The sequence below is a fragment of the Rhinopithecus bieti genome, unplaced genomic scaffold (genome assembly GCF_001698545.2).
Source record: "Rhinopithecus bieti isolate Rb0 unplaced genomic scaffold, ASM169854v2 scaffold_18153, whole genome shotgun sequence".
Classification (NCBI taxonomy): domain Eukaryota; kingdom Metazoa; phylum Chordata; class Mammalia; order Primates; family Cercopithecidae; genus Rhinopithecus; species Rhinopithecus bieti.
The window spans coordinates 1,552,802-1,578,353 of NW_016809139.1; the positions used below are offsets into that span (position 1 = coordinate 1,552,802).

Sequence of the window (25,552 nt, forward strand, 5' to 3'; positions counted from 1 at the left end):
GATCTCAGCTCACTGCAAGCTCCGCCTCCCGGGTTCACGCCATTCTCCTGCCTCAGCCTCCCGAGTAGCTGGGACTACAGGCGCCCGCCACCTCGCCCGGCTAGTTTTTTTTTGTATTTTTTAGTAGAGACGGGGTTTCACCGTGTTAGCCAGGATGGTCTCGATCTCCTGACCTCGTGATCCGCCCGTCTCGGCCTCCCAAAGTGCTGGGATTACAGGCTTGAGCCACCGCGCCCGGCTATCTTTGTTTTTATTGCATTTGCTTTTGGGTTCTTGGTCATGAAATCCTTGCCTAAGCCAATGTCTAGAAGGGGTTTTTCAATGTTATCTTCTAGAATTTTTATAGTTTCAGATCTTGGATTTAAGTCCTTGATCCATCTTGAGTTGATTTTTGTATAAGTTGAGAGACGAGGATCCAGTTTCATTCTCCTACATGTGGCTTGCCAATTATCCCAGCACCATGTGTTGAATAGAGTGTCCTTTCCCCACTTTACGTTTTTGTTTGCTTTGTCAAAGATCAGTTGGCTGTAAGTATTTGGGTTTATTTCTGGGTTCTCTATTCTGTTCCATTGGTCTATGTGCCTATTTTTATACAAACAATGCTGTTTTGGTGACTGTGGCTTTATAGTATAGTTTGAAATCAGGTAATGTGATTCCTCCAGATTTGTTCTTTTTGCTTAGTCTTGCTTTGGCTATGCGGGCCCTTTTTTGGTTCCATATGAATTATAGAATTTTTTTTTTTATAATTCGGTGATGAATGATGGCGGTATTTTGATGGGAATTGCATTGAATTGCTTTTGGCAGTATGGTCATTTTCACAATATTGATTCTACCCACCCATGAGCCTGAGATGTGTTTCTGTTTGTTTGTTTTCTATGATTTCTTTTAGCAGCGCTTTGTAGTTTCCCTTGTAGAGATCTTTCACCTCTTTGGTTAGGTATATTCCTGAGTATTTTATTTTTTTGCAGCTGTTGTTAAAGGGATTGAGTTCTTGATTTGATTCTCAGCTTAGGTGCTGTTGATGTATAGGAGAGCTACTGATTTGTGTACATTAATTTTGTATCTGGAAACTTTGCTGAATTCTTTGATCAGTTCTAGGAGCTTTTTGGAGGAGTCTTTGGGGTTTTCTAGGTGTACAATCGTATCATCAGCAAACAGTGACAGTTCGATTTCCTCTGAACTGATCTGGATGCCTTTTATTTCTTTCTCTTGTCTGATTGCTCTGGCTAGGACTTCCAGTACTATGTTGAAGAGAAGAGGTGAGAGTGGGCATCCCTATCTTTTTCCAGTTCTCAGAGGGAGTGCTTTCAGCTTCTCCCCACTCAGTGTTATGTTGGCTGTGGGCTTGTCATAGATGGCTTTTATTACATTGAGGTATATCCCTTGTATGTTGATTTTGCTGAGAGTTTTAATCATAGAGATGCTGGATTTTGTCAAAAGCTTTTTCTGCATCTATTGAGATGATCAGGTGATTTTTGTTTTTAATTCTGTTTATGTGGTATATCATATTTGTTGAATTGTGAATGTTAAACCATCCCTGCATCCCTGGTATGAAACCTGGTGGGATTATGTTTGTATGAAAGGCTCAGAATGGGCAAATCTACAGAGAAAGAAAGTAGATGAGTAGGTGCCTGAGGCTGGGGGAGGGGCACATGGGGAGTGATGCTGATTGGTGTGATTTTTTGGAGGGGGGGATGTTTTAAAATTATATATTGGTGATGGCTGAGAAACACTGGGAATATGCTAAAAACAAATGGAATATGTCCTTGCAGCAGGTGAGCTTCATGGCTTGTGAATTTTCTCTTGGTAAATTTTTTTTAAAAGCCTAAGCCCTATTTGGGCTGGCTACTCGCCAATGCCTCCATCTCCCCTTCATCCAAATAAAAATGAATGGTGCCAGAACAGTGATAGAAAACAGGCATGCCATCTGCAGACCAGGTCAGTAAGGATTTTCTGGGACAGACAAGACAAAAAGATCAGATTTTCTTGACTGTAAAATTCAACAGCAAGAAAGGCAGAAGCAGGACTGAAGACAAAGGTTTTTCCTGGAGACCCTGACACAGGGACAGCACAGGAGGACGGCCATGGGCACTCAGGCTTCTTTAACTGAGGGTTGAGTTCTAAAGAAGAACCACCTGGTGCCCTGAGTCCAGCAGAAGAGCTAGGCAGGGCAGGGGTGGCCCAGGAGGCTCCCAGACTGGGTCCTAGTATGGAGAGAAAAAGACCTCACCCCAGGAAGTTCTGGTTGCCAAAATGAACCAAAGCCCCTGTACTTAGCCAGCGGCAGACAAGGCCCCCTCCTGAGAGCCCCAGTGTCTGCTCTGTGAGAAGAATACACGTGTCTACACGCAGAGAACCTTTCAGCAATGAAACCCAAACAATTTAGACCCTCACTTAAAAATGTGAACAACAACTAAGGGTCCTCAGATACATGAAGAAATCACAGCATGACAGAGAAGCAAAGTCTAAACAAACAATGATGCAGGAAACAAAGAGGCCGTTACTCCATGAAACAAGAAGAGAGTGCTAACAAAAAGGAGAAGGAGAAGAAAGGAAAACACCTTGGGTTTCTGGAGACTGAAATCATGACACTCCGAACATATGAAACTCAATGACAGTTTACATAACAGACCCTGAAGGCAGAAGAGCTGACACCATGACCCCCAGTTCAGAAAATGATTGACTGAGACCCAATGCAGAAGGACAAAGAGATGAAGCCAAGAAAAGCCTGAGGTCTAAGGGAGATGAACCCAGGAGACTCAGGGTCTGTGATCCTAACCAGGATCACAGCAGGGAGAGAAGCCAAGAATGGAAGAAAATCATCAAACTTATATGGGAATAAAAGTTCCTTGAACTAAAAGAAGATGGGACCGAGGGCATGAACACAGCTGATGACAGTGACTGGGGAGGGGTCTGGTGAAATAAATGAAGTACAAGAAGGAGAGAACAGTGCCAGGTTCTGGAAGAAGCAAAAGCTTCACAAGAAGATTAAAGCTGTGCAAATAGGAGACACATTCGTGGCCCAACCTCTACTAAGGCGGAGGGAAGTAATTCCGCACCTAGACTCTGCTGTGGCAGGTGTCAGCGGGAAGGCTGTTCTTAAACAACAGGGATCCAGAAAGTTTACCGCCCACAACGCTTTCTGAAACTTTTACTCAACAATCTCCAACAAGAAGGAACACGACCCCCTCTTTTCAAATGTCCACAAAAATCCACAGATGCTCATCAAGGAAAATCTAAAGAAAATAAAATACAGTCTAATAAAACAAGCAGACATTAAAGATAGAAAAGAAACATGTCCACAGATTCAGAGATTTTGTTTTATGTAAAAGAAAGTAGCATGGATATATATTATCCTAAAATTTGAAAATATAAATGAAATGTACTGTGTTCTAAAAAATATAAATTACCAATACTGAATAATAAAATGAACATTTTAATACAATGATGTCCAGGAAAATATGGAAATGGTCTTGAAAGATATTCTTCAGAAGGCAGACTCAGATGTTTTAAAGGTGTATATCATCAGCCTTCAATATAAGACCTTCCTGTGATACATGAGATATTCCAGAGCTCAGAAGAAGCCAGAGATCTTCTGGATTCCTCTAGTAAGACTGGTGACATCCTGATGCCAAAACCAGGAACAACTGTGTGTGTGTGTGTGTGTGTGTGTGAGAGAGAGAGAGAGGGAGAGGGGACTGTAAATCAATCCCATTTAAAAAGATAAAGTAAGAGATTCTATGTGCCTACGTTAAAGAAAAACTAAGCTGTTACATACAGCTATTATGGAAGACAGTATCAAAGCTCCTCAGCAAATTAAAAATAGAACTACCATGTGATGAGCAATCTTGTATATACAAGACAAATTAAAGCCAGATCTCAGAGAGATACTGACCTTCCATGTTAACTGCAGCACTATTCACAACAGCCGAGATACGGAAGCAACATAAGTGTCCATCAACAGATGAGTGGATAAAGAAAATATGGTGTATAGGCATGATGGAATACGACTCAGCCATAGAAAGCCATAGAAAGGAGGGAGAGGCCGGGCGCGGTGGCTCACGCCTGTAATCCCAGCACTTTGGGAGGCCGAGACGGGTGGATCATGAGGTCAGGAGCTCGAGACCATCCTGGCTAACATGGTGAAACCCCATCTCTACTAAAATACAAAAAATTAGCCAGGCGTGGTGGTGGGTGCCTGTAGTCCCAGCTACTCAGGAGGCTGAGGCAGGAGAATGGCGTGAACCCGGGAGGCGGAGCTTGCATTGAGCCGAGATCACACCACCGCACTCCAGCCTGGGCGACAGAGCGAGACTCTATCTCAAAAAAAAAAAAAAGAAAAAAAAAGAAAGAAAGGAGGGAGATCCTGTCATTTGTGGCAACATGGATGAACCTGCAGACACTATGCTAGGAGAAGTGACCCAGGCCACAGAAAGACAGATACTGCAGACCTCGCTTATATGTGGAATCTAAAAGAGCCAAGCTCAGCAAAGCAGAGAGTAGAGTGGGGGCTCACAGGGACTGGGGGTGCAGGGAGTTTTCATTTTCGTAACTCTTTAAATATCCTTTCAGCGATTATTAATACAGGTGTGCGAGAACTGTGTGCTTCATCCACTTTGATGTTGGTGACAGGATACAGGTTCAGCTGTGCGGGATGAGTCAGTTCTGGAAACCTCGTGTGCAGCATGGGGACAGTCGGCCATGACACAGAATGCAACGCAGTAACACTGAAATCTGCTAAGAGTCCATCTTAAATGTCTCATCACAAAATAAAGGTCACTGCGTGGGTGATGGACATATTAATTAGCTTGACCGTGGTAATCATCACACAATGTGTACATGTCTCAAGACGTCATGTTGTACACCTTGAATTTATATAATTCTTATTTGTCAATTATATCTCAATAAGGCTGGGAAAAAGGGGATAATGAGCCATTATCAAGTAATGTATATCTTAGATCAAAAGTTACAAAGGGTATCATTAACTATACTCATAAAATAGAAGCAGAAAAGCCACTGGAGCTCTCAGTAGATTAATACACACACATTCTCACACACACACACACACACACACACACGAACAAACTCACTCTTTCCTTAAAAGCCTGAGGCAAAATTCTTGGTAAACTAGAGTGAAAAAACACTGCATGCTTGAGACCAAGGCTGTGTCACACACCAGCAAACGCTGGCTTAGTGTGGAGCTGCGGGAGGTGCTCTTGTTAACTTTGGAAATAAGACCAGAGGACTGCTGTCATCGTGTCTCCAGCGTTGTGCTGGGCAGCCAGCCATGACGAAAGAGAGTCAAATAAAACAAAAGACTACGTTTTAGAAAAGAAGAATCCAAATGTGTGTCACTTGCAGAAGACACAGCCGTGGGCCACCCTGCCCTCCAGACTCACATTCCCTCCCATCACCTCCCTCCCCTAGCCAGGGCCATTTAATCTCTGCAGCTCACTCAGATCCCCAGAGTGTCCGCTTGAGTTAAGAAATGATGTGATCTGGCCGGGTGCAGTGGCTCACACCTGTAATCCCAGCACTTTGGGAGACCAAAGCGGATGGATCACTGGAGGCCACAAGTTCAAGACCAGCCTGGCCAACATGGCCAAACCCCATCTCTACTAAAAATACAAAGAGAGAGAGAGAAAGAAGGAGAAAGAAAGAAAGAGAGAGAGAGAGAGAGAGAGATGGAAAGAAGGAAGGAAGGAAGAAAAGGGAAGGAAGGAAGGAAGGAAGGAAGAAAAGGGAAGGAAGGAAGGAAGAAAAGGGAAGGAAGGAAGGAAGAAAAGGGAGGGAGGGAAGGAAGGAAGGAAGGAAGGAAGGAAGGAAGGAAGGAAGGAAGGAAGGAAGGAAGGAAGGAAGGAAGGAAGCTAACTGGGTGTGGTGGCCCACACCTGTAATCCCAGCTACTCGAGAGGCTAAGGCAGGAGAATTGCTTGAACCTGGGAGGCGGGGACTGCAGCACCACAGCACTCCAGCCTGGGTGACAGAGTGAGACTATGTATCAAAAAAAAAGAAAGAAAGAGAGAGAGAGAGGGAGAGAGAAAGAAAGAGAGAGAGAGAGAAAGAAAGAAAAAGAAAGAAAGGAAAAGAAAGAAAGGAAAGAAAAAAGAAAGAAAGAAAGAAAGAAAGAAAGAAAGAAAGAAAGAAAGAAAGAAAGAAAGAAAGAAAGAAAGAAAGAAGGAAGAAAGAGAAAGGAGAAAGAAATTGGTGTGATCATTCGATTGTGGAACTACTGTGGTGGCCCCATGAAAAGTTCCATGATCCAAAAAGACACGTCTCCACTGAGTGCAGCGTGTGGACTTAGATAGGCCACACTGAGAACCTGGAGGTATTGTGGGCACAGCAATGACGGTGGAAAGACACTTTGGACAGTGATGGGTGGTTCAGACACCAGGAGAAGGGAATGACAGAGGGCGTGGATCACAAATAGAAATAAAGAGATGAGGAATTACCATGCCCATTCAATTAAGGAGACTGCCAGAGACAGCGGTGGGAAAAGCAAAGCAAATTATCATACAGACCCCAGGGCTTGTCCCAGAAGCGATGTCAGCCTTACCACATCCCCCTGGCTCAGGACCACCTCCCTCCCTGCCTCCCACTGAGGAAGCACACACTCTTCTTGGAGCTGTGTGACGGAACGGAGCCATTTATGGCTGCGAGGGAAAGCAGCGAGAGCTCCTGGTTGTTGGGTTCACTGCTGGCCAGATATCCTCTTTCAAGGTGACTTATCTTCTCAGCATTTCTGTGTCTGTCAAAATGGGCTGCAGAGTCGCCCCTCACACTGTGGCTGATGTGGCGACTACACCTGAACTGTGTGTGTCTGTAGCACACCCGCTAATACAAAGTCATCCTAGCCTTCCTGGCTTTCCTGTCATTTCCTAAAAGGAGCATCGAGTCCTTCAGTCCCAGAAAGTAGGTTAAGCCTACAGTTCTTCCACAACCTCTACTAATCACTGAAAGGATATTCAAAGAGTTATAAAAACTAAAATCAAAATTGTCTGAGAGAAAGGGAGGCTCTTTAAAATCCTTTATATATTTGTAGAAAAGAGAAACAGATGGAAACAAATTAGGATGTAAACTGGATCAGGACCTCAGTGCCCTAGAATAAAATAGTATTTTACTCAGAAAATCAAATGAACTGCCACCAATGAGCAGAGCTTAACTGATGTCCAGTGAAATGAGGGGAAAACGTTTAAATGCTCAACATAACATCATTACAGTGAGCCAAAAATGTATTTCATTCATCATGAGACAAAATCAAAGTCACAAAAGGAAAGACCTCAAGAGATAAGTTATTTTTAAGAGTGCAAGATGCTTCCTGAGTCTCCACATTGAAAGGCTCAATGAATTCTAACCACAGAAAGTAAAATAATGCATACTCATAGAAACAAAACAAGAATAAAAAGAAAACCAAATGTTCCCAGAGAGTTAAAAAAAAGGGGGGGGGGCGGAGAGAGAGAGGCAAACTATAAAAAACGACAAATGACCAGCCTCAGTCTTCCATCAGCAACAATGGACACCACAGAAAAATGGTGACATGGGTTCATCATTTTGAGAAAACAGATTTTTTTATTATTATTTATAATAATAATAATTCTGATTTAAAACTAGAATTATATACCCAGCTAAACTATCATACGTGTGTGAGGATAAAGTTGAGTACATTTTTAGGCAAGAAAGAAATCTTTTTATTTTTTATTTTTTTGAGATGGAGTCTCACTCTGTCACCCAGGCTGGAGTGCAGTGGCACGATCTTGGCTCACTGCAAGCTCTGCCTCCCGGGTTCACACCATTCTCGTGCGTCAGCCTCCTGAGTAGCTGGGACTACAGGCACCCACCACCACACGCAGCTAATTTTTTTGTATTTTTAGTAGAGACAGGTTTTCACCGTGTTATCCAGGATGGTCTCGATCTCCTGACCTTGTGATCCGCCTGCCTTGGCCTCCCAAAGTGCTGGAATTACAGGTGTGAGCCACCGTGCTCAGCCGGGCAAGAAAGAAATTTTAAAATGTATGTCCTAAAATCACCATATGTGAAAAAATACTTGATCTGTCACCATGATGAAATAAACATGGAGAAAACCCAGAGTGCAGCTTCAAATAAAGCAGGGAGGCCTCTGAGGGTGGCATGGAAGAGCTGAAGAGACAAAGGCAAAGCGCGGATCCACCAGGTACCGACTCTCTTCCCCTTACAAGGCACGAGGGGTTGGAAGGGAGGGCCACTTAGCTTCGTCTTACCCTCTGTGCCAGTTGCGTTTTATAAGAGATGCATATTTTTCTACATATTTATATTTTAATATGCTAAAAGTAATAAAATATATCCAGTCAGTCCAAACACAGGGTAGGTGAAACTAGAATTCCTCCCTTTAGAGAAGTCTTCATCTCTAAAACCTCAACTCAACAAAGCTTTCTTGAAATATTTTCCACCACATTTCTGGGGCCAAAATAAAAGCTGATGAAGAAACAGAGCCCTGCAACATACACACAAGTTTAATGAGGGGAAAACAAAGAGATAAACCAGCACGAATGACGCATCTCCAGCCACCAGCTCTAAACACCAACAAGGAAGAGAAGCTTCTGGAGCCTCCTGTCAGGACAACACACGCCAGGGAGGGATTTAAAAGCCCCACAGCCCTGAGCAGCTCACTCACTCGCTCACTCACTCGCTCACTCACTCCCACACTCACTCACTCACACCTCCCCCAGCTCACCTCCTCCCACCCCAGCATGGCCGCGTCCACCATGTCTATCTGCTCCAGCGCTTACTCTGACTCCTGGCAGGTGGACGACTGCCCAGAGAGCTGCTGCGAGCCCCCCTGCTGTGCCCCCAGCTGCTGCACACCGGCTGCCTGCCTGACCCTGGTCTCCACCCCAGTGAGCTGTGTGTCCAGCCCCTGCTGCCAGGCGGCCTGTGAGCCCAGCCCCTGCCAATCAGGCTGCACCAGCTCCTGCACACCCTTGTGCTGCCAGCAGTCTAGCTGCCAGTCGGCTTGCTGCACCTCCTCCCCCTGCCAGCAGACCTGCTGTGTGCCCGTCTGCTGCAAGCCTGTGTGCTGCAAGCCTGTCTGCTGTGTGCCCACCTGTTCTGGGGATTCCTCTTCATGCTGCCAGCAGTCCAGCTGCCAGCCGGCTTGCTGCACCTCTTCCCCGTGCCAGCAATCCTGCTGTGTGCCCATCTGCTGCAAGCCTGTCTGCTGTGTGCCCACCTGTTCTGGGGATTCCTCTTCATGCTGCCAGCAGTCCAGCTGCCAGCCGGCTTGCTGCACCTCTTCCCCGTGTCAGCAGTCCTCCTGTGTGCCCATCTGCTGCAAGCCTGTCTGCTGCAAGTCCGTCTGCTGTGTGCCCGTCTGCTCTGGGAGTTCCATTTCATGCTGCCAGCAGTCTAGTTGCCAGCCGGCTTGCTGCACCTCTTCCCCGTGCCAGCAATCCTGCTGTGTGCCCATCTGCTGCAAGCCTGTCTGCTGTGTGCCCACCTGTTCTGGGGATTCCTCTTCATGCTGCCAGCAGTCTCGCTGCCAACCGGCTTGCTGCACCACCTCCTGCTGCAGACCCTCCTCCTCTGTGTCGCTCCTCTGCCATCCCGTGTGCAGGTCCACCTGCTGCGTGCCCGTCTCCTCCTACTGTGCCCCTGCCTCCTCCTGCCAGGCCAGCTGCTGTCGCCCGGCCTCCTGCGTGTCCCTCCTCTGCCGCCCCGTGTGCTCCCGCCCAGCCTGCTGAGGACTCGGCTTGGGCCAGGAGTCCAGTGGCTGATGGACACATCCCCAGGGCCAACTGGTCCTGACTCGGGTTAGAGGTTGCCCCCACCTGGAACGGGGCCCCTGTGTGCTGAGGTGACCTCCCCCTCCTTACTCCCAGGAGCCCCCATCCACGCAGCTTCCCAGCTCTTGCCTCATAGCAGGTGCCCACCTGCCTGCTGGGTCCCCTGTCCTCCCTCCCAGCTTTTCTGCCTCGGGTCACTTGGCCTTGACTTGAACATGTCAGCACCTCTTCCTGCTCCCAAATAAATTCCCCTTGGTCACCTGATTCTCTTTTCCTGTTGTGCTCCTGGGGACACACGGTTTTGAGCTGACATTGGTCTCCTCCAGCCATGACTGTTTCTAGGAATGAGCGACTTAACCTAAAAGTCACAGGGGACAGTGGCCTGACTCCTCCAGGGACTCACCTGACACCAGGTGGGACTCACGGCCACACCCAGGAAGGCTCAGTCCCGGCTCAGTCTCCATGCCTAGGTTTTCCCGAGCCTGGTCATTCACTGCCATGCCCTGGGCTATGGGGCTCTCCAGACCCCAGGACCATCCCACGCACTGTCCCACCTGGGTGAGCTCACCCTGCAGGGTCACCTGCCGGGAAGCTGGTTTGGGGTCCAGGCACTGCAGCCTCCGGGCCCGGTCACTCTCTCTGTGCCACCTGCCCCAGGGTTCTGCCGGTTTAGCAGCAATGCGAGGGGAGAGTGAGGGGTGCTGCACCTGCGTAGGAGACAAGGGGCTCGATGGGGACAAAAGCATCATGGAGTGGGTGGATGGACGCACGTGATTCCCCAAAACCGGCACTGCCCCAGGTCCTCCTCTGGGGACACCAGGTTCCACTTGGGCTTTCAGGACCCAGAGTTCACACCTGTAGGGCCGTGCATCAGGCCCCTCTGAGGTGAGGTTGACATGGGCGACACTGGAGGGCACAGGTGGACGAGGCCCTGCTGAGACCTTGGGGATTTTCTAGGGGGCATGACCTTCCAGGGGCTGCGGTGGTGGCTGGAACGGTTTTAGTAAGTAGGCAACTGTCCTCAACGAGTAAATTTTCAGTTCCCCTCCCTGCAAGGCCATCTCAGGGCCAAGGCGCGGCTGTTCCCCCGTGAGTCCCCCTCTCATCCCAGGTGCCTGTGTCCATGGCCAGAGCCCACAAAGGGAGCCCCTGCCACCCGTGAGGCCTCAACCTCCGTCCCCTAATCCCTAGCACCCTCGCCGACGCTGCGTCTACCCCACGGTTTTCTGGAAGAGTTTGGGTTAGATTGGTTTTATTTCTCCCCTAAATGCTTGGTAGAATTCGATAGCAAAGCCATTTGGGATTGGCATTTTCTTTTTGGGAAGGGTTTTAATTATGAATCCAATCTCTTCAATTGATAAAGGACTATTCAGATTTTCTATTTCTTCTTGTATCCATTTTCATAAATTATACATTTCCCGTCATTTGCCTATTTCATCTATGCTGTTGAATGTATTGAGAGTTGTTTGCATTATTTCTTTGGTTTCCTTTAAATATCTCCAGATTCTGTAGTGGGAATGTTTTATTCATTCCTAATGTATTAGTTCATTTTCAGGCTGCTAATAAAGACATACCCAAGACTGGGCAATTTACAAAAGAAGGAGGTTTAATGGACTCACAGTTCCACATGGCTGGGGAGGCCTCACAATCATGGTGGACAGTGAAAGGCACAATTCACATGGTGGCAGACAAGAGAAGAGAGCTTGTGCAGGGAAACTCCCCTGCATAAAACCATCAGATCTTGTGAGACTCATTCACTATCATGAGAACAGAACAGGAAAGACCCACCCCCATGATTCAATGACCTCTCACCAGGTCCCTCCCACAACATGTGAGAATTCAAGACGAGATGTGGGTGAGGACACAGCCAAACCGTAACACCTAATATTGGTAATTTATTTGTTCTCTTGTTTTATAATGATCGGTAAAGTTAGAAATTTGCCAATTTCATTGGTCTCTTAAAAAAAACTAGGTTTGGTTTTATTTATTTCCCTGTTTGTCCACTTATTTGGTAGGTGATACGGTGGATGTGTGTCCTCTCCAAATCTCATGTTGAACCGTGATCCCGTGTTGGAGGCAGGGCCTGGTGGGAGGTTACTGGGTCATGGGGATGGCTCCCTCATGAGTGGCTTGGTGTCACCCCCACAATAATGAGTGAAGTCTTGCTCTGTTACTTCATGGAGAGCTGGTTGTTCACAAGAGCCTGGCACTCCTCCTCTCTGTCTCTCTTGCTCCTCTCACACCATGTGATGCCTGCTCCCCGTCTACCTTCCACCATGAGTAAAGCATCCTGAGACCTCAGCAGAAGCTGAGCAGGTGCCATGCTTGTACAGCCTGTAGAACCAGGAGCCAGATAGCAATGGGCCTTTCCTTATACAGTGCCCAGTCTCAGGTATTCCTTTAAAGCAGTGCAAAATGGACAAACACAGTGGAGTTTTAAAATTCTTGATTATTTTATTATTTTTAGTTATTTTGGGGTTCAACATATGCTTCTTTAGCTTCTTAAGCTGGAAGTTCAGATACTTGATTTTAGGCCTTCTTCTCTAATAAAGCAAATTACTATGCATTTTCCTCTACATCCTTTGTTGGCTGCATCCCACAAGTATTGATATGTGGTGATTTCATTTTGATTTTATTACAGATATTTCATAATTTCCATTGTGATTTATATTTTTACTCATAGGTCTTAAAGTGTGTTATCTAATTTCCAAGTATGTGGCAGTTTTCTAAATATCTTTCTGTTAACGATTTCCAATTCTGTGTGGTCAAGCAGCACACTCAGCCCTCCTGTCATTTCATCCCTCCTGAGGACACTGAGACTTGCTCTCAGGTCTCTCTGGTGGTTTATGTTGGTGGATGTTCCATGTGCACTTTAAACAAGGTGCATCCCACTGTTGTTGGATGGGATATTGTATAAATATCCCCTAAGTCAGCTTGTTTTATAGTGGTTTCTCAACTTTTCTATACACCTCCTAGAAAACTACTTTCTGAAGACAGAGTGAGGTTTGGTAAAGACACAAAGGACCTCAACCAGCAGTGTTCTCAGCTCATGTGAAGGGAAACAGCACTGTAGTTTAATGAAGATTCTGAAGACAGAGTGAGGTTTGGTAAAGACACAGAGGACCTCGACCAGCAGTGTTCTCAGCTCACGGGAAGAGAAATAGCACTGTAGTTTAATGAAGACTCTTCCACAGAATCCCCCTTCTCTGGAGTTATTTTTAACTGTCTGGTTCCATGGGTTGCAGTCAACACATTGAGTTGTGTTGCTGAAAACCATGGGCACGTTCACCCACGAGGTTTGCACCCTCACCCACCCACCCTGGGACATCTGTGTGTTTGTTCACCCATGAGGTGCCCACTCTCACCCACCCTGGCACATCCGTGTGTCTGTTCACGCATGAGGTTTGCACCCTCACCCACCCTGGAACACCTGTGTGTCTGTTAACCTGTGAGATGCCCACTCTCACTTGCCCTGGGATATCCATGTGTCTGTTCACCCGTGAGTGGTGCCCACTCTCACTTGCCCTGGCACATCTGTGTGTCTGTTCATCAGTGAGTTGTGCACTCCCTTCCACCCCAGGACTGTGACTCCATGTGGCCAGTGCTCTGGGTCTGTCCTCACAACTCCACCTCCACTGCAGCTGAGTTCCCGGGCCACTCTCTGACACCTGTGCAAGGAAATTCTTTCTGATCTTATCATCATTGCTTTATGAGTATGTTTTATAATCATTGGAATCGTTGGCACTTCTTCCAGTGGTTACAACACATCATTATTCCAAATATAATTTTAAAAGACTTCTTAAAATGCCTAAAACTCCTCAGCCCATCCTGCTCTGGCCAGTCTGCTGGCCCTGGGCTCACTGTGGTTACACGTGCTGTCTGTCATTCTTGCCACTCCATTTGGAAACCTGAAAGAGGGAGTCCTACTTCTCTGACCTTAGAGAGGCTGGAGGGTCGAGGAGATGATTCTGCTCACACAGTGTGGAAGCGACAGAGACCCGATTCCAGTTGCCAGCCTATGTTCCTCCCACCATGCCAGTGATGTCTGCACAGGGCACAAGAGAGGATTTTAGGCAATGTTGATGAAGATTACTGATTTTGAAGCTGGGGGGCATTTGGATACGCTCTGGGCAAGCATGGTGCTAGAAGACACCATTCTTACTTGACAGGTATTGTGCAGAAGAAGAATTTAAAAAGCAAATCAGCAAAAAGAACTATGACATGACAAACAACACAGGAGGGTTAGGGACAAACCCAAGGGCCTGAAATGGCCAAAGGGCTGCAAGGCTCCCCCCTGCCCATGTCCGTCTAGCCTGGACCCCGGGAAGCCACACACCCATGGACACAGGAGAACACTCAGGGGACTGAAGGACAGCAGAGGGTTGTGCACAAAGGAGAAAACCGTGGCCATGAGTTCCAGCCAAGGCATCGATCAACACACCTGGATGCCAGCGCCATTGCAGTCTCAGGGTCTTTATTGGTCAGTTTGAGGGCCTCCAAAGAAGGCTCTGGGGCTCTAAGCCAGGAGGACAGAGACCTCATGGGTCAAGGCTGAGCTGACCCTCACGAGAAGTGGGAGATATGGAGGGGAGGCCACTGCCATGGGAACTTTCTAGAAGCATCCCCCCCCCAAAAAAGGGCTGCAGCATTGAGTATAGACATTCAGTTCTTCCATTGTCCAGCTCAATAGCAGACACCGGGAAATGGTCAAAGTGCAGGAGCAATTCAGGACTTGACTATCAGCTTCCAGGTGGGAGCTGAGCCTGGCTGGCACTGGGGGCGTGTCCATCAGCAGCTGGGCTTCTGACCTGAGCACACAGGGCCGCAGAAGAGGGACACGCAGGAGGCCGGGCGGCAGCAGCTGGACTGGCAGGAGGAGGTGGGGGCACAGCAGGAGGGGACGGGCACGCAGCAGGCAGGCCTGCACACGGGGCGGCAGAGGAGGGACACGGAGGAGGAGGGTCTGCAGCAGGAGGTGGTACAACAAGCCGGCTGGCAGCTAGACTGCTGGCAGCATGAAGTGGACGCCTCAGAGCAAACAGGCACACAGCTCCCAGGCGCACAGCTCACAGGCTTGCAGCAGACGGGCACGCAGCAGCCCTGCTGGCTTTGGGAGGAGGTGCAGCAAGCTGGCTGGCAGCTAGACTGCTGGCAGCACAGAGAGGAAGCCCCAGAGCAGATGGGCACACAGCAGATGGGCTTGCAGCACACAGGCTTGCAGCAGACGGGCATGCAGCAGGCCTGCTGGCAGGAGGAGGAGGTGCAGCAGGCTGGCTGGCAGCTAGACTGCTGGCAGCATGAAGAGGAATCCTCAGAGCAGGTGGGCACACAGCACACAGGCTTATAGCAGACGGGTATGCAGCAGACCTGCTGGCAGGGGGAGGAGGTGCAGCAAGCCAGCTGGCAGCTAGACTGCTGGCAGCAAGAGGGTGTGCAGGAGCTGGTGCAGCCTGATTGGCAGGGGCTGGACTCACAGGCCACCTGGCAGCAGGGGCTGGACACACAGCTCACTGGGGTGCAGACCAGGGTCAGGCAGGGGGCCGGGGCGCAGCAGCTGGGGGCATAGCAGGGGGGTTCGCAGCAGCTGGGGGCATAGCAGGGGGGTTCACAGCAGCTCTCTGGGCAGTCGTCCACCTGCCAGGAGTCAGAGCAAGAGTCACGGGAACCAGGAAGGCAGACACGGCTGCTGTAGCTCAGGTCACTGGAGCAGACGGACATGGTGGACGCTGCAGTGCTGGGGGTTGAGCTGGGCGAGATGGGAGGGAGTGGGTGAGGGAGTGATTGAGGTGCTTGGGTTTCTGGGGCTTTTATACTCCTCCCTGGCACGTGTCGTCCAGACAGGAGGCTCAGCAAGCCCTCCCTTCCTTGTTGGGGTGTGCAGCCAGCTCCAGGAGCACACACAGTAGCTGTGTTTTTGTTTCCCAAGAGCTGTTGCTCCGTTTACAAAACTTGGAACTGGCCTGGGGCACGTGTGTGTTTTAGACTCGGGAGGAAGAGCCGAGGTGCAGGTCAGGCTGTGCTGCTTTGCTCCCCAGGCTCACGTGGTCTGGGTGTGTGCCGGGCTATGGGGAGCGGGTGCCTGCGGGTGGCTCCGCTGGGCCTTGGGTTTCTCGGCTGCTGAACAAGATCATGTGCCTCTGTGATTCAAAGGTGAGGGAGAGGTTGGTTTGGGTTCTAAATAAAGATAACGTGAGTCATGATTTGTATGCGGTAATGTATTCCTTTCCTTGGGCTGCCGTGACAAACAGTACCACAAACTGGCTGGCCACACTACAGAAATTCCCTGTCTCATGGTTTTGGAAGCCAGAGGTCTGAGATCGAGGTGTGGACAGCGCGGGTTCCTTCCGAGGCTGCAGGGAGCGCTGTCTCACCCCGCTCCCCTCACTCCTGTGGGCTGCTGCTATCTTTGGGGTCCTTGGCTTACAGTGGGCTCACCTGAGCTCCACCTTTATCTTCACACAGCTTCTCCGTGTGTGTGTGTGTGTGTGTGTGTGTGTGTGTGTGTGTGTCCAAATCTCCCCTTTTTATAAGGACACAAAGCATATTGCATATTGCAGTAAGGCCCATCCTAACAGCCTCCTCTTAACTTTGTCACCTACAAAGACCCTATTTCCATATAGGGTCACATTCACATGTACCAGGGGTCAGGACTTTGGCACCTTTTGAGGGACACAATTCAATCCACAGCAAGCAGACACCATGGCAGAACCTGGGATGAGGAGGTGGGTGCGGGAGCAGAACCCGGGATGGGAAGGCAGGTACAGCAGGAGTCTTTCTCGCGGACTCAGGTCTGGGGCAGGTGGAGCATGGAGGGGCGGCGAGGGTAGCACAGGACAGCAGGTGCCCAGCACCAGGCACTCGGTAGCCTTTGCTTGTGAGGTGTGGCTTGACGTCGTGGAATGGTTTTAGGGAATAGTGGTTGAAAAGTGGAGTTTGCATCACCCTTCACCAGCTTCCCGATGCCACCGCAGGTCAGTTCCCAGCTCTGAGAAAGCGGCGCTGGTCTGTTTCTTCCCACCCAGGACGGGCTTTAAGCAGGTGCACCGGCTTCCCGCGGGCCCTGCTCAGGACCCCACATGGCGCTGGCCGCAAGGTCTCCTCAGCTGCTCTGGTTTGTGACTGTCGCCCAGTCTCTCCTGGGCCTCAGCGACCTTGACTGGTTGGGTGTTTTGTAGAACGCCCCTCCGTGTGGACTTGCCTGAGGTTCCTCGTGGTCACAGCGGGCATCGCGTTGGGGGAGGAATCCCACAGGAGCAGTGCACGCGGGGCACGGAGGCAACACGGCCGCGTCCCATCCCTCGCGGTGCCGCCGTTTCCCTCTGTAATTGGTCATGTCTGAGACTTGGCAGCTGTCCTGCATCTGCCCAGGCGTTTGCCCGGTAGTGTTGGCGCCCTCCGGGAGCCTGGCCCGTGCAGCCCCTGTGGGGCGCTGTTGAGGGTTCTCCTCCCTGCCCTGCTCCTTCCACACTTGCTAATTGAAATTCTCCCAGGAGGAGGAGCTGTCGGGCTCTTCTGGATGTCTGTTTGCTTCCTTATTTATTTACCTAGGTGTGGACTAAAGAATATTGATCTGTTACTTGAGTTACACTCCAATATCATCACTATGTATTTTGCGGTTGCAGTGGTTCCAACTTTGGCCCTCAAGTTCTTTCATCTTGGTCCTGGTGCTCTTTCAACACGCTGCCCCACCCTGACCTTTCTTTTTTTTTTTTTGAGACGGAGTCTCGCTCTGTCACCCAGGCTCGAGCAGTGGCACGATCTTGGCTCACTGCAAGCTCCGCCTCCCGGGTTCACGCCATTCTCCTGCCTCAGCCTCCCGAGTAGCTGGGACTACAGGCGCCCGCCACCTCGCCCGGCTAATTTTTTGTATTTTAGTGGAGACGGGGTTTCACCGTGTTAGCCAGGATGGTCTCGATCTCCTGACCTTGTGATCCGCCCGCCTTGGCCTCCCAAAGCACTGGGATTACAGGTGTGAGCCACTGCGCCCGGCCCCTCCCTGACCTTTCTTACTTTTGGGTTCAAGTTCATCTCAGATTTGCCCTGTTTCATCCGTGGAATCAGATGCTTCTCCAGGAAACCCTGCTGTTGGTGGACCAAGGGATTCAGAAACCAAGATCTGGAGCAAGGTGTGCTCACACCACTGGGGTGTTGTTTTCCAGCCCTCCCAGCAGACAGAGCAAGGAGGCCAGCACGTGCACTAACACCCTTTGATCTTAGAGGGAGGGGTTTCCCCACTAAGAATCGTGTTGGTGCTGGTTTTTCCAGACTAGTGTTATCTGGTTTGAAAAGTTCCCTTCTAGGCTGGGTGTGGTGACTCATGCCTGTAATTCCAGCACTTTGGGAGGCCAAGGCAGGGGGATCATTTGAGGCCAGGAGTTTGAGATCAGCCTGGGCAACATAGCCAGGCCCCATCTCTACAACGTATTGTCTTTTTTACATGTTGCTAGATTTTATTTGCTAACATTTTATTGAGGATTTTTGTGTCTACATTTATGGGGGTGGTTGGTCTCTAGTTTTCTCTTATTGCAATGCCTTTGCCTGGTTTGGTAACACTGCCTTCATGAAAAGAGTTGGTGAGTATTTTCTCCTCTTCTATCTTCTGAAAGAGATGATGTAGAATTGACATTTTTTCTTCTTTAAAGGACTGGTAGTATTTTCCAGGAAATTGTAGTTTTTCTGTGTTGGAAGGTGTCCTTTATTAGATACTCGACCTCCGAGTTATCTTTTCTTCTTTAATGAGTTCTGGTATTTGCGCCTATCAAGGAATTGGTCCACGTTATCTGAGGTTTTGAAGAGATACACGTGGTGTTGTTTGCGGAGTTCCCTTATCAGCCTTTTAATTTCCAACAATTGTTTAGCAATATCCCCTTTTGTTTTCCATATTGTTTATCAATTTGTTTGATCTCAAAGAACCAGCTTGGGTTTAATCAATTTCCTCTATTTTCCTTTTGTTTTCAATTGCACGGACTCCTGCCCCATCCTTCCCTTTGCTTGCTGTGAGTTCCATTTCCTCGTCTTTCTCTAGTTTCTCAAGGCAAAGCTCCTATGTTGGATTCAATACCTTCCTTCTTTTCAAAGCAGCACTCGGCCCCCTCCTCCATCCTCGGTGGCTGTACCCGGCCTGTGCCTGAGGCTGTAAATGAGCTAATCTCTGCAGTCCCTTCTAAAACTCCATAATTCCAGGCTTCTGGAGCCATGTCTCACAGATGATAGAGCCAAGGAGGATGCGCCACAAGGTGGCTGTGAGGGCGGGTCAACCTCCAGCGGCCCCCACCCAGCACTGCTGAGGCTGTGTCAGGGACTCATCTGCCCTTGGGTTTCCACTCCCAGGAGGCTGAGAGGCACACAAGAAACCTGGCTGGACTGCAAGCGTGGGGTCCGGAGCCAGGGAGAGGCTATTTTAATTAAACAGTGGAGGGAGAGGCTCTTGCTGGGATGGGCAGGATTCTGTTTCCTGATTGCCAAAGCCCAGCAAGTGATGGGCTGACTGTCTATCCCTGGGCTCAGCAGGGCAGAGGCTCATCCTGAGTGCTGGGCAGGACACCTTCTGGGTGGTGGCCCCCATGTTTCCTCAATGAGGAGGTGGCCCCTGGTTGTGCTCCAGCTAAACCCCCGGGGGTGAGCCCAGCACCAGGCAGTGCTATGCAGCAGGGTCTCTCTGAGACTGGGGGGAGGGGGCGGTAGGGTGCATGGGGTTTAGTTAGAGACCCGTTCTCTCCAGGGGACCCAGGACACAACGCCACAGAATGTGGAGTCTCATCCCCCACCCCTGCCAGCCTGAGGCGTGGGCCAACATCAGAGCCCTGAGGCACAGAATCCCTCCACACCGAGATGCCAGAATCCTCCCAGAGTCAGCCTGGGACCCCCCAGACACACACAGTGGCCTCCCTCGGGTGTGGTCCCTGTACAAAGACCTCTGTACACACAGTGTCCACTGTTGCTGTCCCTATGTCGTGGCATGTTTTATAGCACAGGGTCTTTCCAGGAAGCGGCAAAGCCTCCTCACACTCTACCTTTTGTGTTTAATTGCTTAAATAGTAACAATAATAATACATTCTCCTGTCCTAAAGCAGGCCACCCTCTTCACAGTGCTCCCCCCATCTGTGTGTCCCCACACTCTCCGGTACTGTGGGTCACACACCCCCCACCACAGGACCCTCTGCGTCCTTTCCGTCCTTGGCCCATGGTGTGCCCTGTCACATCTTCCCACTCTGTGCCTGGCCCGGGCCCAGGCAGCATCCTGCAGCCAGGATGCTCACGGCCACTTTGCCGGCTGTTCCTGCACTGCACGTCTGGGTCACATCTGGTTTTTCTAACAAAGAAGTGCCCTTCACACCCTGTGTGCAGACGGGGATGCTTTTCTAGGCATGCTCTTCTGCAGACCTGCTCCATCCCAGGTGCTCACACTCTCTGGAGGACGTAGAGGACCCGAGTGTCACTGCAGCTGTGGCACTGCGAGCACATGGCGGTGCAAGGAAAGGCTGCCTCCTCCTGGCCTGGACTGGAGTCCTGCTCTCCAGCTGCTCACTGGGGCCCCGCCACACGCAGACAGGTGCGGGAGGAAGGCCTCTGCTGGAGATCTTTGACCAAAGCCCTTCCAGGACCTTTACAGGAAAGCCATGACATTCCCTGCACAATGCCAGCCAGGACAGGCACGTGGGGGAAGATGAACCTAGAGGGCTGAGTGCCAGAGCGGACTGACCCGACACCTCCATGCCAGGCTGAGGCAGAAGGCCCCTCAGCAAGACTGACAGACCAAGGGAGACAGCTCCGGGAACACCTGCTTCATTCAGCCACGCCCTGGCATTTATCCAGGCTGGGGCCAGCTGCAGTGGCTAGGCCGAGGAGGGTCCAGGCATCAGCCTCAGGCTCTGCTCCCAGCCACTCGGCCTGGGCCAGAGATCTGGTCTGCAGGCCTCTGCTAGCCCCAAATGCCCTCCGCGCTCCCCATTTTCCTCCCTGTCACCCGGCCTCAGAGGAGGCCAGGCCAGCCCATCTAGTATGTTCCCACCAACTTTGAACTGTGAATCCGAGGTTCCCCAGGAGCTTATCCGCTCCCCCGGCATGCCCAGAGGAGGATGAGGGGAAGGCACCGCCAGCTCCACGGCAGCTCCAGTCTCCCATAGTGCCCGAGGGGAGCGCAGGGAACCAAGGGAGGCCACAGACAGGAGCCTGGTCCTGCTGGTCTCATTCCCAGCCGCTTCTTGCGTTTCCTTTGGGGTCCCCATGGCTGCGGTGGGGCCATGCGTTCCTTCCTTCGTCCTGCACAGCTCACCCTGCACAGTGCCTGGCTGCCGACTTGAAAACAGCAGCCATTGGTGGAATGTCACCTGCAGCTCAGAGGCAGCCATGCAAGATCCCCCAGGAGCAGGAGGAGGAGTGGGGGAGGCCACACGGGCACGCCTCATGGTGCCTCTGTTTCCTCGCCACTGAAACAGAGATAACCGCAGTTCACAGCTCACAGGGGCTGCAGTGCTGTGTAAAGAGCCAGCCATGCTGATGCCCCATACATGTTGGCTGTCATGGGTATCCACTTTTGGGGGTGTCCTGGCCTAATCTACCTGTGATTTCTTTGCCACAGACCTGCGCCCCCTGGACATCCTGGCGGAGGTGGTCCCTTCTGATGGCGCCACAAGCGGGATCAGGATAGTTCAGGTTCACGGTGCCCGGGGACTCCAGCTCTCGGCAGCCGCCCCCCACGTCATGAGCTTCCCTGCATCCAGGATTTTCTCCCAGTGTGACCTCTTCCCTGAAGAATTTTCCATCGTTGTAACCTTGAGAGTTCCCAGTCTTCCACCCAAGGTCAGTGGCACTTTCTGCGCTTCGTGTTAGAATAGCGTGATTTTTCCTTGTGAGGTTCCCAGTTCCAACGCGTGCACAGGTTGAGGGGCGGCATTTGTCAAGGACTCTCTGGGTTTCTCTGGGATCGAGAGTGGCTTGCCTTGCTAGGTAATGAGGTCCCTGTCACTGGCAGTATGTGAGAGTCTGTGTGACCATTTGCTAGGGGTTTGCACAGCCAGTTCCTGCAATTGAGGGTCTAGTGCTCAGAGTTTTTACATTGACATCCTTCAGCAGGAAGCACTAACAATAAAATCACATCTAAAAAGGTACACTTCGTAGACCCATTTATCTAACACTTAAAGCACTATCAATCCTAAATCTAACAGGTAAGCCCCATTCCATCCTCTGCCTACTGGTTTGGAAAGCGAAGACAATAATGTTTGTCTCTGTCCCCTCCCCATGGTTTCTGGGACAGTGCACATCATATCTGTGCAGCAGGTCCTTCTGAAGTAAATAAAAATGAATTTGCATTTCCAATTCAGCATCATTGATTAAGAAAGGAAAAGCCCTTCTTCCAGCAGTGGCTGCTCTGGCCGTGCAATATTCCATTGAGTGTGACTCCGTGCTGGTCTCTACATATGCACCCATCCTCTCTCCTCTTCCTTCTAACCTGCTGTAAACCCCAACCACTGAGTTCTCAGTGTCAATATTTTCCAGTTCCATAACTTCCATTTTTTAAATATAACTTCCAATGTTCAGGTTAAAGTCTTCATCTTCTCAGCTATTTCTCGAGCGTGGCTCCAATGTTCATTATGTGGACAACTCCAATACGTGGACCACCTAAAAGACTGGTTCTGTTTTCTGCTTTATCTTTCTACTTTCTGTCATGCACCATACTTTTAACATTTTATTTATTTATTTTGAGACTGAGTCTTGCTCTGTAACACAGGCTGGAGTTCAGTGGCACAATCATGGCTCACTGCAGCTACCTCAAGCTACCCTCCCATCTCAGCCTCCAAGCAGCTGGAACCACAGTTGTGTGCCACCACTCCCAGCGAATTTAAAAAAAAAAAAAAATTGTGTAGAGATGGGATCTCACTATATTGCCCAGGTTGGTCTCGATCCTCCTGCCTCAGTCCCCAAAGTGCTGGGATTATAGGTGTGATCCCCGTGCCCAGCCATGCCTCGGACTTTTTAACAGCTCTATTGAGATGTAATTCACATGCCCTACAATTCACCTATTTAAAGTGTACAATTTGATGGTTTTTGGTAGATTCACAGATATGTACAAGCAATTTTAGGACACTTTCCTCACTTCAGAGGAGGCCCGTACGTTAAATATCACCTTGGACCCTGCATCAGCCCAGCGCTAAGCACGAACTACTCTCCTTTCTGTCTCTAGGAATTTGCCTCTCCTGCATGTTCCTTGTAAAGGGAATCGTAGGGTGTATTTCTTTTGTGACTAGCTTCTTTTGCTTAGAATGTCTTCAAGTTTTATCCATGCTGCAGCTTGTGTCAGCACTTCATTCTTTCTTACAGTCCAATAATACTCCATGGTATGGGCCTGCCACAGTGAGATTATCCTTTTCTCAGCTGGTGGACATGTAGATTGCTTCCACCATTTGGCTGTTAAGAATAACGTTACTACAGGCATTCATGCATTCCTGTGTGCACTTTCGTGTGGACGTGTGTTTTCATTTCTCCTATGTATGCACTTAGGAGTGGAAGCCTGCATCCTGTGGTTAACTTTTCGAGGAACTACCAGCCCGTTTACCAAACTTGCTGGCAGCATTTTACATTCCTGCCAGCAGTATGCAATGGTTGTGATTTCTCCACAGTCTTGCCAACACTTGTCATCTGACTTTTTGGCTATAGCCATCCTCAAGGTCATGAAGTGGTGTCTGATTATGGTTTTGAGGTACAATTCCCTGATGAACAGTGGTGTTGAGCATTTCTCATGTGTGTGTACTGGCCATTTGTGCATCTTCCTTGGAGAAATGTTCATTCAAATTTTTTGCCCAGCTTTTCATGGATTAATGGACTTCTTATTGTTCAGTTGTAAAGAATTCTTTATATATTTGATGAGCCCCTTATCAGATATGTGATTTGCAAATATTTGCTCCCATTCTGTGGGTTTTTCTTTTACTTTCTTGGTAGAGTCCTTTGGAGCACAAAACTTTTAAACTATGTTGATGTTCAATTTATCTATTTTTTATTTTGTTGCTTGTACTTTTGGTATCATATCCAAGAATCCAATGCCAAATCCAAGGTCATGAAGATTTACCCTTATGTTTTCTTCTAAGAGTTTTATACTTTTGGTACTTACATGTAAGTCTTCAGTCCATTTAATTTTTGTATATGGTGTGAGGTAGGGGGTCAATTTTGTTCTTTTGTATGTAGATATTCAGTTGCCCCCATACCATTTGCTAAGGAGATAGTTTTTTCCTCATTGAATGGTCTTGACAACCTTGTGAGAAATAAATTGACCACAGATATGTGGGTTTATTTCTGGACTTTCAATTTTACTTTATTCATTCATTTGTCTGTCTTATATATCTGTACCACACAGTCTTGGTTACTGTAGCATTGTAGTAAATCTTTAAATTGGGAACTATGAGTCATTCAACTTTGTTCCTCTTTTTAAATTTTGTTCTGGGTCCCTTGTAATTACATATTGATTTTATAATTAACTCGTGAATTTCTACAGAGAAGTTAGCTTGAGAGTGGACAAATCTGTAGATTGACTTGGGGAGTATTGTCATGCTAACAATATTAACATGAGTGGATCATGGACTTCAGATTCATGAAGATGCTTTTCCATTGATTTACATCTTCCTTAACAAAACAAAAATAATGTTTTATAGTTTTCAGAGTGTAAGTTTTATAATTCTTCTGTTAAATCTAGTCCTATGTATTTTTTTCCTTTTTGATGCTATTATAAATAATTTCATGTTTGGCTTGTTCATTGCAAATATATAGAAATACCTTTATTTATTTATTTATTTATTTATTTATGAGACAGGGTCTTAGTCTGTCACCCAGGCTGGAATGCAGTGGTGCAATCTCGGCTCACTGCAACCTCTGTTTCCCGGGCTCAAGCGATTCTCCCACCTCAGCCTCCAGAGTAGCTGGAATTACAGGTGTACACCACCATGACCAGCTAATTTTTGTATTTTTAGTAGAGATGGGGTTTCGCTATGTTGGCCAGGCTGGTTTGGGCCTCCAAAAGTGCTGAGATCACAGATGTGAGCTACCACACCTGGCCTGAAATACCATTGATTTTTGTGTGTTGACTTTGTATCCTGCAACCTTGCTGAGCTGGCAGTTTTTTACTGAATATCTTAGGATTTTCTATATATAAGATCATGTGAATAGCGATAATTTGTTTCTTATTTTCCAATATGAATGCTTTTTATTTTTTCCCACTAAGTATGATGTTAACTGTGTATTCTTCATAGATGTCCTTAACAAATTGAGCAAGTGTCCTGCTCTATCGTGTTTTTAACATGAAAGGATGGTGGATTTTATCAAGTGCTTTTTCTGCATCTATTGTAATAATCATGCTATTTTTGTTTTTTATTCTGTTGATATGTTGTGTTACATTAGTTGATTTTTTGCATCCCAGGGATAAATCCCATTTAGCCATGGTGTATAACTCTTCTTTTATGTTGCTGGATTCAGTTTGCTAGTATCTTGTTGAGTATTTTGCATTCGTATCATGAGAGACAGTGGTATTGCAGTTTTCTTTTCTTATGATGTCTTTGTGTGATTATGGTATGAGAATAATACTAGCCTCATAGAATGAATTAGGAAGTAATACTTCTTCTTAGTTTTTGAAAGAGTTTGTAAAGAATTGGTTTAATTCTTTATTTATTTCCACTTTAACCTTCATTATTTCCTTCATTGTGCTTGCTTTGAGTTTGCTCTTCTTTCTCCAGCATCTTAAAGTGGGTTAGGTTATTGATTTGAGATCTTTCTTAATACAGATATTTACAACTATACATTTCTCTCTA

The 25,552-nt window shown here is 48.5% G+C and overlaps 3 protein-coding genes across 5 annotated transcripts in view; 2 read left to right on the plus strand and 1 right to left on the minus strand.

The window, feature by feature from the left end:
- Positions 1 to 25,552, plus strand: part of TSPEAR (thrombospondin type laminin G domain and EAR repeats) — a 250,187-nt gene that overhangs the window by 141,266 nt on the left and 83,369 nt on the right. The window contains exon 2 of the mRNA XM_017888692.1: positions 21,340 to 21,560. Coding sequence (XP_017744181.1) covers positions 21,340 to 21,560 — 221 coding nt within the window. The remainder of the gene's footprint in view (positions 1 to 21,339; positions 21,561 to 25,552) is intronic.
- On the plus strand, positions 8,727 to 9,716 carry LOC108539803 (keratin-associated protein 10-1-like). Of its 3 annotated transcripts, none has more exons than XM_017888712.1 (2): positions 8,727 to 9,329; positions 9,453 to 9,716. In XM_017888712.1, exons 1-2 carry the CDS (start codon positions 8,727 to 8,729, stop codon positions 9,714 to 9,716), a joined length of 867 nt encoding a protein of 288 aa, XP_017744201.1. The 3 variants fall into 3 exon arrangements, with proteins under 3 accessions (XP_017744201.1, XP_017744203.1, XP_017744202.1); XM_017888714.1 differs by having other exon boundaries at positions 8,727 to 9,071; positions 9,423 to 9,716; XM_017888713.1 differs by having other exon boundaries at positions 8,727 to 9,047; positions 9,285 to 9,716.
- LOC108539811 (keratin-associated protein 10-1-like) lies at positions 14,208 to 15,482 on the minus strand. The gene has a single exon (XM_017888726.1). The coding sequence runs from the start codon at positions 15,474 to 15,476 to the stop codon at positions 14,547 to 14,549; it is 930 nt and encodes a 309-aa protein (XP_017744215.1). The 5' UTR covers positions 15,477 to 15,482; the 3' UTR covers positions 14,208 to 14,546.